The following is a 13,547-nucleotide window of genomic DNA, read 5'->3' as shown; positions in this document are numbered from 1 at the left end:
TCTCTGTGCCGCGCTTGGGGTGCCTGTGCCGCCTTTGGGTGTCCCTGTGCCGCGCTTGGGGTGCCTGTGTCACCCTTGGGGTCCCAGTGCCATTCTCGATGTCCCCAGTGCCACCCTTGGGGTCCCTGTGCCACCTTTGGGGTGCCTGTGCCACCCTTGGGGTGCCTGTGCCACCTTTGGGTGTCCCTGTGTCACCCTTGGGGTCCCAGTGCCATTCTCGATGTCCCCAGTGCCACCCTTGGGGTCCCTGTGCCACCTTTGGGATCCCTGTGTCACCCCTGGGGTCCCTGTGCCACCTTTGGGGTCCCAGTGCCACCCCTGGGTGCCTGTGCCTCCCTTGGGTGTCCTTGTGCCACCCTTGGGGTCCCAGTGCCACCTTAGGGGTCCCGGTGCCATTCTCGATGTCCCCAGTGCCACCCTCGAGGTCCCAGTGCCACCCTTGGGGTCCCTGTGCCACCTTTGGGGTCACTGTGTCACCCTTGGGGTCCCAGTGCCACCCCTAGGTGCCTGTGCCACCCTTGGGTGTCTCTGGTGCCACCTTTGGGGTCCCTGTGCCACCCTTGGGTGTCCCAGTGCCACCCCTGGGGTGCCTGTGCCACCTTTGGGGTCCCAGTGCCACCTCTGGTGTCCCAGTGCCACCCCTGGGGTCCCTGTGCCACTCTTGGGTGACAGTGCCACCCCTGGGTGCCTGTCCCACCCTTGGGTGTCTCTGGTGCCGCCTTTGGGGTCCCTGTGCCACCATTGGGGTCCCGGTTGCAGCCTTGGGTGTCCCTGTGCCACCCTTGGGCTCTCTGTGCCACCTTAGGGGTCCCGGTGCCATTCTCAATGTCCCCAGTGCCACCCTTGGGGTCCCAGTCCCACCCTTGGGGTCCCTGTGCCACCTTTGGGGTCCCTCTGCCACCCTTGGGGTGCCTGTGCCACCCTTGGGTGTCCCTGTGCCACCTTTGGGTGTCCCTGTGCCACCCTTGGGGTGCCTGTGCCACCCTTGGGGTCCCTGTGCCACCTTTGGGGTCCCTGTGCCACCCCTGGGTGCCTGTGTCACCCTTGGGTGTCCCTGTGCCACCCTTGGGGTCCCTGTGCCACCTTTGGGTGTCCCTGTGCCACCTTTGGGGTCCCTGTGCCACCCCTGGGTGCCTGTGCCACCTTTGGGGTCCCTCTGCCACCCTTGGGGTCCCTGTGCCACCCTTGGGTGTCCCTGTGCCACCCTTGGGGTCCCTGTGCCACCTTTGGGGTCCCTGTGCCACCCTTGGGGGTCCCTCTGCCACCCTTGGGGTCCCTCTGCCACCCTTGGGGTCCCTGTGCCACCCTTGGGTGTCCCTGTGCCACCCTTGGGGTCCCTGTGCCACCCCTGGGTGTCCCTGTGCCACCCTTGGGTGTCCCTGTGCCACCCTTGGGGTGCCTGTGCCACCCTTGGGTGTCCCTGTGCCACCCTTGGGGTCCCTGTGCCACCCTTGGGTGTCTCTGGTGCCACCTTTGCCAATTTTTGGTCATTTTTAACTCATTTTTATCCCATTTTTGGTCATTTTGAATTCACTTTATCCCATTTTAAATCAACTTTATCCCATTTTCCATCAACTTTATCCCATTTCTGCTCATTTTTAATTCACTTCTCTCATTTTTCATCATTTTCATCCCATTTTTCACCATTTTGAACCCACTTTGCCCCATTTTGGTAATTTTTCATTCACTTTACCCCATTCTTGCTATTAATAATTCACTTAATCCCATTTTAAATCAATTTTAACCCATTTTTGGTCATTTTTCGCTCACTTTGACCCATTTTTGGTCATTTTTTGCTCACTTTACCCCATTTCTGCTCATTTTTACCCATTTATTCCCATTTTTGGCCATTTTTATTTCACTTTACCCCATTTTTGCTCATTTTTTACCCTTTTAACCCCATTTTTGGTAATTTTTAATTCACATTCAATTTTTAATGAATTGTACCCCATTTTTGCTCATTTTTTACCCCTTTAACCCCATTTTTGGTCATTTTTCAGTCACTTTATCCCATTTTTGCTCATTTTTAATTCACATTATCCCATTTTTAATGAATTTGACCCCATTTTTGCTCATTTTTTACCCTTTTAACCCCATTTTTGGTAATTTTTAATTCACATTCAGTTTTTAATGAATTTTACCCCATTTTTGTTCATTTTTTACCCCTTTAACCTCATTTTTGGTCATTTTTCAGTCACTTTATCCCATTTTTGCTCATTTTTAATTCACATCATCCCATTTTTAATGAATTTTACCCCATTTTGGCTCATTTTTTACTCAATCTCATTTTTGCTCATTTTTATTTCACATCATCCCATTTTTAATGAATTTTACCCCATTTTGGCTCATTTTTTACTCAATCTCATTTTTGCTCATTTTTATTTCACTTTACCCCATTTTTGCTCATTTTTAATTCACATTATCCCATTTTTAATGAATTTTACCCCATTTTTGTCCATTTTTTATTCTTTTTTGGTCACTTTTTGGTCACTTTAATGGTCAGAAATTCACATTTTTTACACACCACAATAACACTGATGAGGGGGGGAGGGGCCCCCGTTTTGGGGAAGATTTGGGGGATTTTTGAGGGGATTTTGGAGAGGATTTTTGGGGGAAATTTGGGGGGTTTTGGGTCATTCCAGGGACTGCAGCATCAGCAGCTGCTTCAGCACCTTGGTCTGGCTCGTCTCCCGAATTTCCCCGGCCAGGAACATCTCATCCACCACCGTGTACACCTAAAAAAAGCCAAAAAAACCCAAAATCAGACAAAAATAATAAAATATCAGGAAAAACAACCCCAAAATCAGCAAAAATACCCCAAAAATGTCCAAAAATGACCCAAAATCAGCCCAAAACTCAGGAACATCTCATCCATCACTGTGTGCACCTAAAAAAGCCAAAAAACCCAAAATCAGACAAAATTACCCCAAAATCAGCAAAAATCAACCAAAAATCAGCAAAAATCAACCCAAAATTGGCAAAAAAATGGCAAAAAATACCTAAAAAATAACCCAAAATAGTTAAAATAACAAAAATCAGCCCAAACCCCAGGAACATCTCATCCACCACCGTGTACATCTAAAAAAAGCCAAAAAACCCAAAATCAGACAAAAATAATAAAATATCAGGAAAAATAACCCCAAATTCAGCAAAAATATCCCAAAAATATCTAAAAGTCACCCAAAAATGTCTAAAAATGACCCAAAATCAGCCCAAAACCCAGGCAGGAACATCTCATCCACCACTGTGTACACCTAAAAAAGCCAAAAAACCCAAAATCAGACAAAATTACCCCAAAATCAGCAAAAATCAACCCAAAATCAGCAAAAAATGGCCAAAAATACCTAAAAAATAACCCAAAATAGTTAAAACAACAAAAATCAACCCAAACCCCAGGAACATCTCATCCACCACCGTGTACATCTAAAAAAAGCCAAAAAAACCCAAAATCAGACAAAAATAATAAAATATCAGGAAAAACAACCCCAAAATCAGCAAAAATACCCCAAAAATATCTAAAAGTCACCCAAAAATGTCTAAAAATGACCCAAAATCAGCCCAAAACCCAGGAACATCGCATCCACCACTGTGTACATCTAAAAAAAGCCAAAAAAAACCCCAAAATCAGACAAAAATAATAAAATATCAGGAAAAACAACCCCAAAATCAGCAAAAATACCCCAAAAATATCTCAAAGTGACCCAAAAATGTCTAAAAATGACCCAAAATCAGCCCAAAAACCAGGAACATCTCATCCACCACTCTGTACATCTAAAAAAACCCAAAAAACCCAAAATCAGACAAAATTACCCCAAAATCAGCAAAAATCAACCAAATAACAGCAAAAATCAACCCAAAATCGGCAAAAAAATGGCCAAAAATACCTAAAAAATAACCCAAAATGTCTAAAAATAACAAAAATCAGCCCAAAACCCAGCCAGGAACATCTCATCCATCACTGTGTGCACCTAAAAAAAGCCAAAAAAAACCAAAATCAGACAAAAATAATAAAATATCAGGAAAAATAACCCCAAAATCAGCAAAAATACCCCAAAAATATCTAAAAGTCACCCAAAAATGTCTAAAAATGACCCAAAATCAGCCCAAACCCAGGAACATCTCATCCACCACTGTGTACACCTAAAAAAGCCAAAAAACCCAAAATCAGACAAAATTACCCCAAAATCAGCAAAAATCAACCCAAAATCGGCAAAATCCGCTCCCAAATGGCCAAAATAATTAAAAATTGGCCTAAATCAGCCAAAATTACCCCAAAATTACCTCAAACTCATCCCAAAATCAGCCAAAAAACATCCAAAAATGGCCAAAAAAACCAAAATCACCCCAAAATCGACAAAATCCACCCCAAAATGGCCCAAAATGCCCCCAAATGAGCAAAGACCCCTCCCCAAATTAATTAATCATTCCAGGACCCCTCCCCAAATTAATTAATCCTACCAGGACCCCTCCCCAAATTAATTAATCCTTCCTGGACCCCTCCCCAAATTAATTAATCCTTTCAGGACCCTTCCCCAAATTAATGAACCCCCTCCCCAAATTAATTAATCCTTTCAGGACCCTTCCCCAAAGTAATGAACCCTCTCCCCTAATTAATTAATCCTTTCAGGACCCCCTCCCCAAATTAATTAATCCTACCAGGACCCCTCCCCAAATTAATTAATCCTTTCAGGACCCTTCCCCAAATTAATGAACCCCCTCCCCAAATTAATTAATCCTTTCAGGACCCCCTCCCCAAATTAATTAATCCTTCCAGGACCCCTCCCCAAATTAATTAATCCTTTCAAGACTCCTCCCCAAATTAATTAATCCTACCAGGACCCCTCCCCAAATTAACTCATGCTTCCAGGACCCCTCCCCAAATTAATTAATGCTTTCAGGACCCTTCCCCAAATTAATGAACCCTCTCCCCAAATTAATTAATCCTTCCAGGACTCCTCCCCAAATTAATTAATCCTTCCAGGACCCATCCAAAAATTAATTAATTGTTCCAGGACCACTCCCCAAATTAATTAATCACCCCAGGGTCTCTCTCCAAATTAATTAATCCTACCAGGACCCCTCCCCAAATTAATTCATGCTTCCAGGACCCCTCCCCAAATTAATTGATGCCTTCAGGACCCCTCTCCAGATTAATGAATCCCCTCCCCAAATTAATTAATGCTTTCAGGACCCCTCCCCAAATTAATTAATGCTTTCAGGACCTCTCCCCAAATTAATTAATCCTTTCAGGACCCCTCCCCAAATTAATTAAACGCCTCCAAAATAAACAAAGGCCTCCCCCAAATGAACCAAGACACCTCCCCTAATTAATTAATCATTCCAGGACCCCTCCCCAAATTAATTAATCCCCCCAGGACACTTCCCCAAATTAATTAATCCCCCCAGGACCCCTCCCCAAATTAATTAACCCCTCCCCAAATTAACGAACCCCCCAAACCTTGTAGAAGTTGAAGACGAGGTCGAGCTCGCAGACGTTGTGGAAATACTCGTTCAGCACCTGGCGGGGGGGGATCCCCGTTAATTAACACCCCCAATTAATTAACCCCGGCGTGGAGGGGGTTAATTAAGGGCTGGGGGGTTAATTAAGGAGTTAATTAAGGAGTTAACGAGGCTCTCACCTCCACGAAGTTGTGGATGGCCTCCAGGTAGGCCAGGTTGTTGTCGGTGACGTCGACGCAGATGCAGAAGTAGAGGCCGGCGTAGCGGCGGTAAATGATCTTGAAATTGCGGAACTGGGGAAACTGGGAGTTACTGGGAGGGACTGGGAGGGACTGGGAGGGGACTGGGAGGGACTGGGAGGGAACTGGGATGGACTGGGAGGGACTGGGAGGGACTGGGAGGGAACTGGGAGCACTGGAGGCCGGCGTAGCGGCGGTAAATGATCTTGAAATTGCGGAACTGGGGAAACTGGGAGGGACTGGGAGGGAACTGGGAGGGACTGGGAGGGACTGGGAGGGAACTGGGAGGGACTGGGAGGGAACTGGGAGGGACTGGGAGGGAACTGGGAGGGACTGGGAGGGACTGGGATGGAACTGGGAGGGACTGGGAGGGGACTGGGAGGGACTGGGAGGGACTGGGAGGGACTGGGATGGACTGGGAGGGGACTGGGAGGGACTGGGATGGACTGGGATGGACTGGGAGAGACTGGGAAGGAACTGGGAGGGAACTGGGAGGGACTGGGAGGGACTGGGAGGGAACTGGGAGGGACTGGGAGGGAGTGGGGGGGACTGGGAGGGAACTGGGAGGGAACTGGGGGGACTGGGAGGGACTGGGAGGGAACTGGGAGGGACTGGGAGGGAACTGGGAGGGACTGGGAGGGACTGGGAGGGACTGGGAGGGGACTGGGAGGGACTGGGATGGACTGGGATGGACTGGGATGGACTGGGAGAGACTGGGAAGGAACTGGGAGCACTGGAGGCCGGCGTAGCGGCGGTAAATGATCTTGAAATTGCGGAACTGGGGAAACTGGGAGGGACTGGGATGAACTGGGATGGACTGGGATGGACTGGGAGGGAACTGGGAGGGACTGGGAGGGAACTGGGAGGGAACTGGGAGGGAACTGGGGGGACTGGGAGGGACTGGGAGGGAACTGGGAGGGACTGGGAGGGAACTGGGGGGACTGGGGGGGACTGGGAGGGATTGGGAGGGACTGGGATGAACTGGGATGAACTGGGATGGACTGGGATGGACTGGGATAAACTGGGATGGACTGGGATGAACTGGGATGGACTGGGAGGGACTGGGAGGGACTGGGATGAACTGGGAGGGAACTGGGACAAACTGGGAGGGACTGGGACAAACTGGGAGGGACTGGGAGGGACCCCAGCTCCTCCCAAACCTCCATTAACCCAAATCCCCACATTTTCCCTCTAAAAGACAGCGATTTTGGGGTAAAAAATGTTGATTTTGGGGTAAAAATGGTAATTTTGGAGTGGATAATGGAGATTATGGGGTAAAAATGGCAACTTCGGGGTAAAAATGGAGATTTTGGGGTAAAAAGGGCAATTTTGGAGTAAAAATGGTGATTTTGCTGTAAAAAACGGCAATTTTGGGGCTAAAACTTGTAATCGTGAGGGAATAATAGGTAATTTTGGGTAAAAATGGCAATTTTGAGGTAATAAATGGTGATTTTGGGGCAAAGATTTGTGATCATGAGGGAAAAATGGTGATTTTGGGGTGGATAAATGGGATTTTGGAGAAAAAATGGTGAATGTGAGGGAAAAAGAATGATTTTGAGGTTAAAAATAGCAATTTTGGGGCAAAAACTTGTGATCATGAGGGGGAAATTGTGATTTTGGGTAAAAATTGTGATATTGGGGTGGATAAATGTGATTTTTGAGTAAAAATGGTGATTTTGAGGTAAAAAATGGTGACTTTGGGCCAAAAATTTGTGATCATGAGGGAAAATATGGTGATTTTGGGTGAAAATGGTGATTTTCAGGTGGATAAATGTGATTTTGGAGTAAAAATGGTGATTTGGGGGTAAAAAAGGAGATTTTGGGGTGGATAAAGGCGATTTTGAGGGAAAAACTTCTGATCATGAGGGAAAAAATCACAATTTTGGGGTAAAGAAATGGCAATTTTGGAGTAAAAAAGGTAATTTTGGTGTGGGAAAAGGCGATTTTGGGGTAAAAAAAGGAGATTTTGGGGTGGATCAAGGCGATTTTGAGGGAAAAACGTCTGATCAGGAGGGAAAAAAATGGCAATTTTGGCGTTAAAAAAAGGCGGTTTTGATGTGGATAAAGGTAATTTTGGGGTAAAAAATCAGGATTTTGGGGTTTTTACCTCGACAAAATTGGTGTGTTTGGCGTCCCTGACGGTGACCACGGCGTGAACCTCCTCGATGAGTTTCTGCTTCTCGTCATCGTCAAACTGCATGTACCACTTGGCCAGGCGGGTCTTGCCGGCCCGGTTCTGGATCAGGATGAAGCGGATCTGCCCCGGAATTCCCAAAAAAAAAATTGGGATTTTGGGACGTTAAAATTTGGGGGAAATTGGGAAAATGGTGTCCCTGAAATTCCCATTTTATCAACATCGAAATTCAGATTTTATCGTGATTTAATGGAGGGTTCCCAGCCTGGTTCTGGGTCAGGATGAAGCGGATTTGCCACGGAATTCCCAAAAAATATTGGGATTTTGGGAAGGTTAAAATTTGGGGGAAATTGGAAAAATTCCATCCCCCAAATTGTGGAAAACCCCAAAATCCCTTCATAAAAACACTAAATATTAAAACCCCCTTCAAAAAGACCCTAAATTGAAAAAAAATCCAAAACACACCAAGATCTCCTCATAAAACCCAAAAATAATTAAACTCCCCTCAGATCCCCTCAAAAAGGACCCTAAATTGGGAAAAAACCCAAAACACCCTAAAATCTCCTCATAAAAAAATCTAATATAATTAAAACCCACCTCAGAACAACTCAAGATCCCCTTCAAAAAGACATTAAATTGGAAAAAGCCTAAAACACCCCAAAATCTCATAAAAAAATCTAAAATAATTAAATCCCTCCTCAGAACCTCTCAAAATGAGCCTCAAAAATGACCCTAAATTGGAAAAAATCCCCAAACACCCCAAAATCTCCTCATAAAAATTCAAAAATAGTGAAGTTCCCCTCAGAATGCCTCAAAATCCCTCTTAAAAATGACCCTAAATTGGGAAAAATCCCAAAATCTCCTCATAAAAACCCAAAAATATCAAACCTCCCCTCAGAATATCCCCTCAAAAAGACCCAAATTTGGAAAAATCCCAAAACACCCCAAAATCTCTTCATAAAAAGCCCAAAATAGAGAAACCCACCTCAAAATCCCTCAAAAAGACCCTAAATTGGGAAAACCCCCAAAATCTCTTCATAAAAACCCCAAAATAGAGAAACCCTCCTCAGAATCCCTCAAAAAGGACCCTAAATTGGGAAAAATCCCAAAATATTCTCATAAAAACCCAAAAATAGCAAATCCCGCCTCAGAACCCCTCAAAATGACCCTAAATCGGAAAAAATCCCAAAACACTCCAAAATCTCCTCATAAAAACTCAAAAATAGTGAACCTCCCCCTTAAAAAGGACCTTAAATTGTCACAAACCCAAAAAATCTCCTCATAAAACCCCAGAACAGCGAAACTCCCACTCAGAACCACTCAAAAAGACCCTAAATTGGAAAAAACCCCAAAAATCTCCTCATAAAACCCCAGAACAGCAAAACTCCCCCTCAGAATTCCTCAAAAAGACCCTAAATTGGGAAACACCCCAGAATCTCCTCATAAAAACTCAAAAATAGCGAACCTCCCCCTCAGAAAGAACTTCCCCTCAAAATAGGACCCTAAATTGTCAAAAACCCAGAAATCCCCTCATAAAAACTCAAAACTAGCAACCCCCTCCCCTCAGAACCCCTCAAAATGACCCTAAATTGGGAAAAACTCCAAAATCTCCTCATAAAAACTCAAAAATAGCGAACCTCCCCCTCAAAAAGGACCCTAAATTGTCACAAACCCAAAAATCTCCTCATAAAACCCCAAAAGAGCAAAACCCCCCTCAAAACGACCCTAAATTGGGAAAAACCCAAAATTTCCTCATAAAAACTCAAACATAGCGAACCTCCCCCTCAAAAAGGACCCTAAATTGTCACAAACCCAAAAATCTCCTCATAAAACCCCAGAACAGCAAAACTCCCCCTCAGAATCCCTCAAAAAGACCCTAAATTGGAAAAAAACCCCAAAATCTCCTCATAAAAACTAAAAAATAGCGAACCTCCCCCTCAGAACTTCCCCTCAAAAAAGGACCCTAAATTGTCAAAAACCCAAAAATCTCCTCATAAAAACTCAAAACCAGCAACCCCTTCCCCTCAGAACCCCTCAAAAAGACCCTAAATTGGGAAAAGTCCCAAAATCTCCTCATAAAAACTCAAACATAGCAAAGCCTGCCTCAGAACCCCTCAGAATGACCCTAAAATGGGAAACACCCCAAAATCTCCTCATAAAAACTCAAAAATAGCGAACCTCCCCCTCAAAAAGGACCCTAAATTGTCAAAACCCCAAAAATCTCCTCATAAAACCCCAAAAGAGCAAAACCCCCCTCAAAACGACCCTAAATTGGAAAAAAAACCCCAAAATCTCCTCATAAAATCTCAAAAATAGCCAACCTCCCCCTCAGAAAGGACCCTAAATTGTCACAAACCCCAAAAATCTCCTCATAAAACCCCAGAACAGCAAAACTCCCCCTCAGAATTCCTCAAAAAGACCCTAAATTGGGAAACACCCCAGAATCTCCTCATAAAAACTCAAAAATAGCGAACCTCCCCCTCAGAAAGAACTTCCCCTCAAAAAGGACCCTAAATTGTCACAAACCCAAAAATCCCCTCATAAAAACTCAAAACCAACAACCCCCCCCCAGAACCCCTCAAAAAGACCCTAAATTGGGAAAAAGCCCAAAATCTCCTCATAAAAACTCAAAAATAGCGAACCTCCCCCTCAAAAAGGACCCTAAATTGTCACAAACCCAAAAATCTCCTCATAAAACCCCAAAAGAGCAAAACCCCCCTCAAAACGACCCTAAATTGGGAAAAACCCAAAATTTCCTCATAAAAACTCAAACATAGCGAACCTCCCCCTCAAAAAGGACCCTAAATTGTCACAAACCCAAAAATCTCCTCATGAAACCCCAGAACAGCAAAACTCCCCCTCAGAACCACTCAAAAAGACCCTAAATTGGACAAAAACCCAAAAATCTCCTCATAAAACCCCAGAACAGCAAAACTCCCCCTCAGAATCCCTCAAAAAGACCCTAAATTGGAAAAAAACCCCAAAATCTCCTCATAAAAACTCAAAAATAGCGAACCTCCCCCTCAGAACTTCCCCTCAAAAAAGGACCCTAAATTGTCAAAAACCCAAAAATCTCCTCATAAAAACTCAAAACCAGCAACCCCTTCCCCTCAGAACCCCTCAAAAAGACCCTAAATTGGGAAAAGTCCCAAAATCTCCTCATAAAAACTCAAACATAGCAAAGCCTGCCTCAGAACCCCTCAGAATGACCCTAAAATGGGAAACACTCCAAAATCTCCTCATAAAAACTCAAAAATAGCCAACCTCCCCCTCAAAAAGGACCCTAAATTGTCACAAACCCCAAAAATCTCCTCATAAAATCCCAGAACAGCAAAACTCCCCCTCAGAATCCCTCAAAAAGACCCTAAATTGGACAAAAACCCAAAAATCTCCTCATAAAACCCCAGAACAGCAAAACTCCCCCTCAGAATCCCTCAAAAAGACCCTAAATTGGGAAATACCCCAGAATCTCCTCATAAAAACTCAAAAATAGCGAACCTCCCCCTCAAAAAGAACTTCCCCTCAAAAAGGACCCTAAATTGTCACAAACCCCAAAAATCTCCTCATAAAACTCCAAAAGAGCAAAACCCCCCTCAAAATGACCCTAAATTGGAAAAAACCCCAAAATTTCCTCATAAAAACTCAAAAATAGCCAACCTCCCCCTCAAAAAGTACCCTAAATTGTCAAACCCCCAAAAATCTCCTCATAAAACTCCAGAACAGCGAAACTCCCCCTCAGAACCACTCAAAAAGACCCTAAATTGGACAAAAACTCAAAAATCTCCTCATAAAACCCCAGAACAGCAAAACTCCTCCTCAGAATCCCTCAAAAAGACCCTAAATTGGAAAAAAACCCCAAAATCTCCTCATAAAAACCCAAAAATAGCGAACCTCCCCCAGAACCCCTCAAAATTCCCCTCAAAAAAGACCCTAAATTGGGAAAAAGCCCAAAATTTCCTCATAAAAACTCAAAAATAGCCAACCTCCCCCTCAAAAAAGGACCCTAAATTGTCAAAAACCCAAAAATCCCCTCATAAAACCCCAGAACAGCGAACCCCCCCCCCCTTTAGAACCACTAAAAAACCCCTGTACGCTGGAAAAAAACCCCAAAACACCCTAAAATATCCTCCAAAAAATGAAAAATAATTCAACCCCCCTCAGACTCCCTCTCTCCCCCCGCCCCCCCCCCCCACTTCCCCTCACGGTTCTCCAGGCCCGACCCCCCCCCCCCCCCATTCCCATTGCCATTCCCGCTGTTCCCCCTCGGTTGTCCGCTGCCCTTAGTGGTTCTCACCATGGCGGTGCCGCCTCGAGGCCCCCCCCCGGTTCCGATCCCGGTTCTGATCCCGGTTCTGATCCCAATGCCGGTTCTGGTTCCGATTCCGTTCCCGGGTCCGCCCCCCCCCCCTTTCTCCCTTCACAGCCAGGCCCCGGCGCTTCCCGCCTCCGCTAGGGGGCGCCGCCCGCACTGCGCATGCGCGGACCCTCCCGTTCCCGCCCTTTCCCCCCTCACCTTTCCCGCCCCTCCCTCAAATTCCCGCCTTCCCCCTACCCCCCCTCCCCAAAATCCTCAACGCCCCCCTCCCCAAAATTCCTAGCCCGGCAACGAACGATGGCGATCAGAAGGAAATTTGTAGCCCACTCCCCAAATTCCACCCCCCCCCAATCCTCCGCGCTCGCGCCCCGCCCACACCGCTCTTAGCCACGCCCCCTTGCCTCAATCCCTCTCCCCAAATTCTCTTCTCCTCGCCTCCCGGTTTTCGCCCCCTCCCCAAATTTTCTCTCTCCCCCCTCCACCCATCCCGGTTTTCGCCCCTTCCCCAAATCCCGCTCGTTCCGCCCCCCACCCTATTCAAACCACGCCCTAAACCACGCCCACTCCCCTAATTCTGCCCCTCCCATTCCTTCCCCCCACCCCAAAATTCCCGCTTCTCCTTGCTTCCCTCCCCTCCCTACCATTCCTCGCCTCAGAATTCCCGTTTTTCCCATCAAATTCCCCGTTTCCCCCCCCCCACAAAAAAAATAAAAAATTCCCAGTTTCCCTCCCCCCCCCCTTCCCAAAACAATAAAAAATTCCCGGGGTTCGCCTCACAAGCCCCGCCCACTAACCACGCCCCCTCGCTTTAGCCCCGCCCCTCCCGCCGCTCCCCTCGCGGGGCCGCCCCTCCCTCTGCGCATGCGCTCCCGCCATTCCCCCCCCCCCCCCCCCATCTCCGTGATCGTGAGGGAGGAGGAGGAGGAGGCGGAGGCGGCTGAGGGTGGGTGAGGGAGGGGGTTTAGAGAGGAGGAGGAAGGCGCCGCCGCCATTACAGGCCGAGCCCGCCCCGGCGGCCCCCACCGCCTTCGCCCCGCCCGCCGCCACCGCCCCGAGCGCGGACATGGCGCTGCCGCCGCCTCCCGCCGCCCCCGGCCCGGCTCGATGCTGCCGCCGCCGTTTCTCCGGTAAGGAAAAAAAAAAAAAAAAAAAAACCACCTTCCCCCCCTACTACCCTTCCTCATCTTCTTCACCCTCAGCGTCACCATCGCCGCTTTTTCTCTTGGGGAAACCACCCCCCCAATCCAAACCCCCCCCCCCCCAGAAGAACAATGGGCCGCCCCACCCCCGCCCGCCGCGCGCCCGCCGGGCCGGCCCATGGTCCCCGCGGGGGGGGGGGGGGGGGGGAGCGGCCCGTGAGGGGGGCCCGGGAGAGACCAACCCCCGTAATGGGGGGGGA

General features: G+C 47.3%; 2 protein-coding genes across 8 annotated transcripts in view; one reads left to right on the top strand and one right to left on the bottom strand.

Moving 5' to 3' along the window:
- Window positions 1-2,448: 2,448 nt before the first annotated feature.
- Window positions 2,449-13,389, bottom strand: AP2S1 (adaptor related protein complex 2 subunit sigma 1). Of its 3 annotated transcripts, XM_085564667.1 has the most exons (6): window positions 12,128-12,309; window positions 7,807-7,956; window positions 5,640-5,753; window positions 5,459-5,518; window positions 3,885-3,968; window positions 2,449-2,735 (listed from the first exon to the last, which is right to left on the bottom strand). In XM_085564667.1, the coding sequence occupies exons 1-5, from the start codon at window positions 12,128-12,130 to the stop codon at window positions 3,906-3,908; spliced, it is 390 nt and encodes a 129-aa protein (XP_085420793.1). In that variant the 5' UTR covers window positions 12,131-12,309; the 3' UTR covers window positions 2,449-2,735; window positions 3,885-3,905. The 3 variants fall into 3 exon arrangements, with proteins under 3 accessions (XP_085420793.1, XP_077645300.1, XP_021405424.1); XM_077789174.2 differs by lacking the exons at window positions 3,885-3,968; window positions 12,128-12,309 and adding an exon at window positions 13,323-13,389; XM_021549749.4 differs by lacking the exon at window positions 3,885-3,968.
- Window positions 13,037-13,547, top strand: part of ARHGAP35 (Rho GTPase activating protein 35) — a 35,555-nt gene continuing 35,044 nt past the window's right edge. For all 5 annotated transcript variants that reach the window (XR_014950839.1, XR_014950841.1, XR_014950842.1 and 2 more), the window contains exon 1: window positions 13,037-13,275. The gene's annotated coding sequence lies outside the window, so the exon portion shown is untranslated. The remainder of the gene's footprint in view (window positions 13,276-13,547) is intronic.

Source organism: Lonchura striata, chromosome 34, assembly GCF_050655825.1.
Source record: "Lonchura striata isolate lonStrDom1 chromosome 34, ASM5065582v1, whole genome shotgun sequence".
Taxonomy (NCBI): Eukaryota; Metazoa; Chordata; class Aves; order Passeriformes; family Estrildidae; genus Lonchura; species Lonchura striata.
This window is presented reverse-complemented; position numbering and strand designations above follow the sequence as displayed.

Bases quoted from the DNA above. Each gene is read 5' to 3' on its own strand.
- AP2S1 (XM_021549749.4), bottom strand. The intron at 5,519-5,639 runs GTGAGAGCCTCG...CCCCCCCGCCAG, and splicing joins CCATCCACAACTTCGTGGAG to GTGCTGAACGAGTATTTCCA. The intron at 2,736-5,458 runs GTTTGGGGGGTT...GGCTTTTTTTAG, and splicing joins TCGTCTTCAACTTCTACAAG to GTGTACACGGTGGTGGATGA.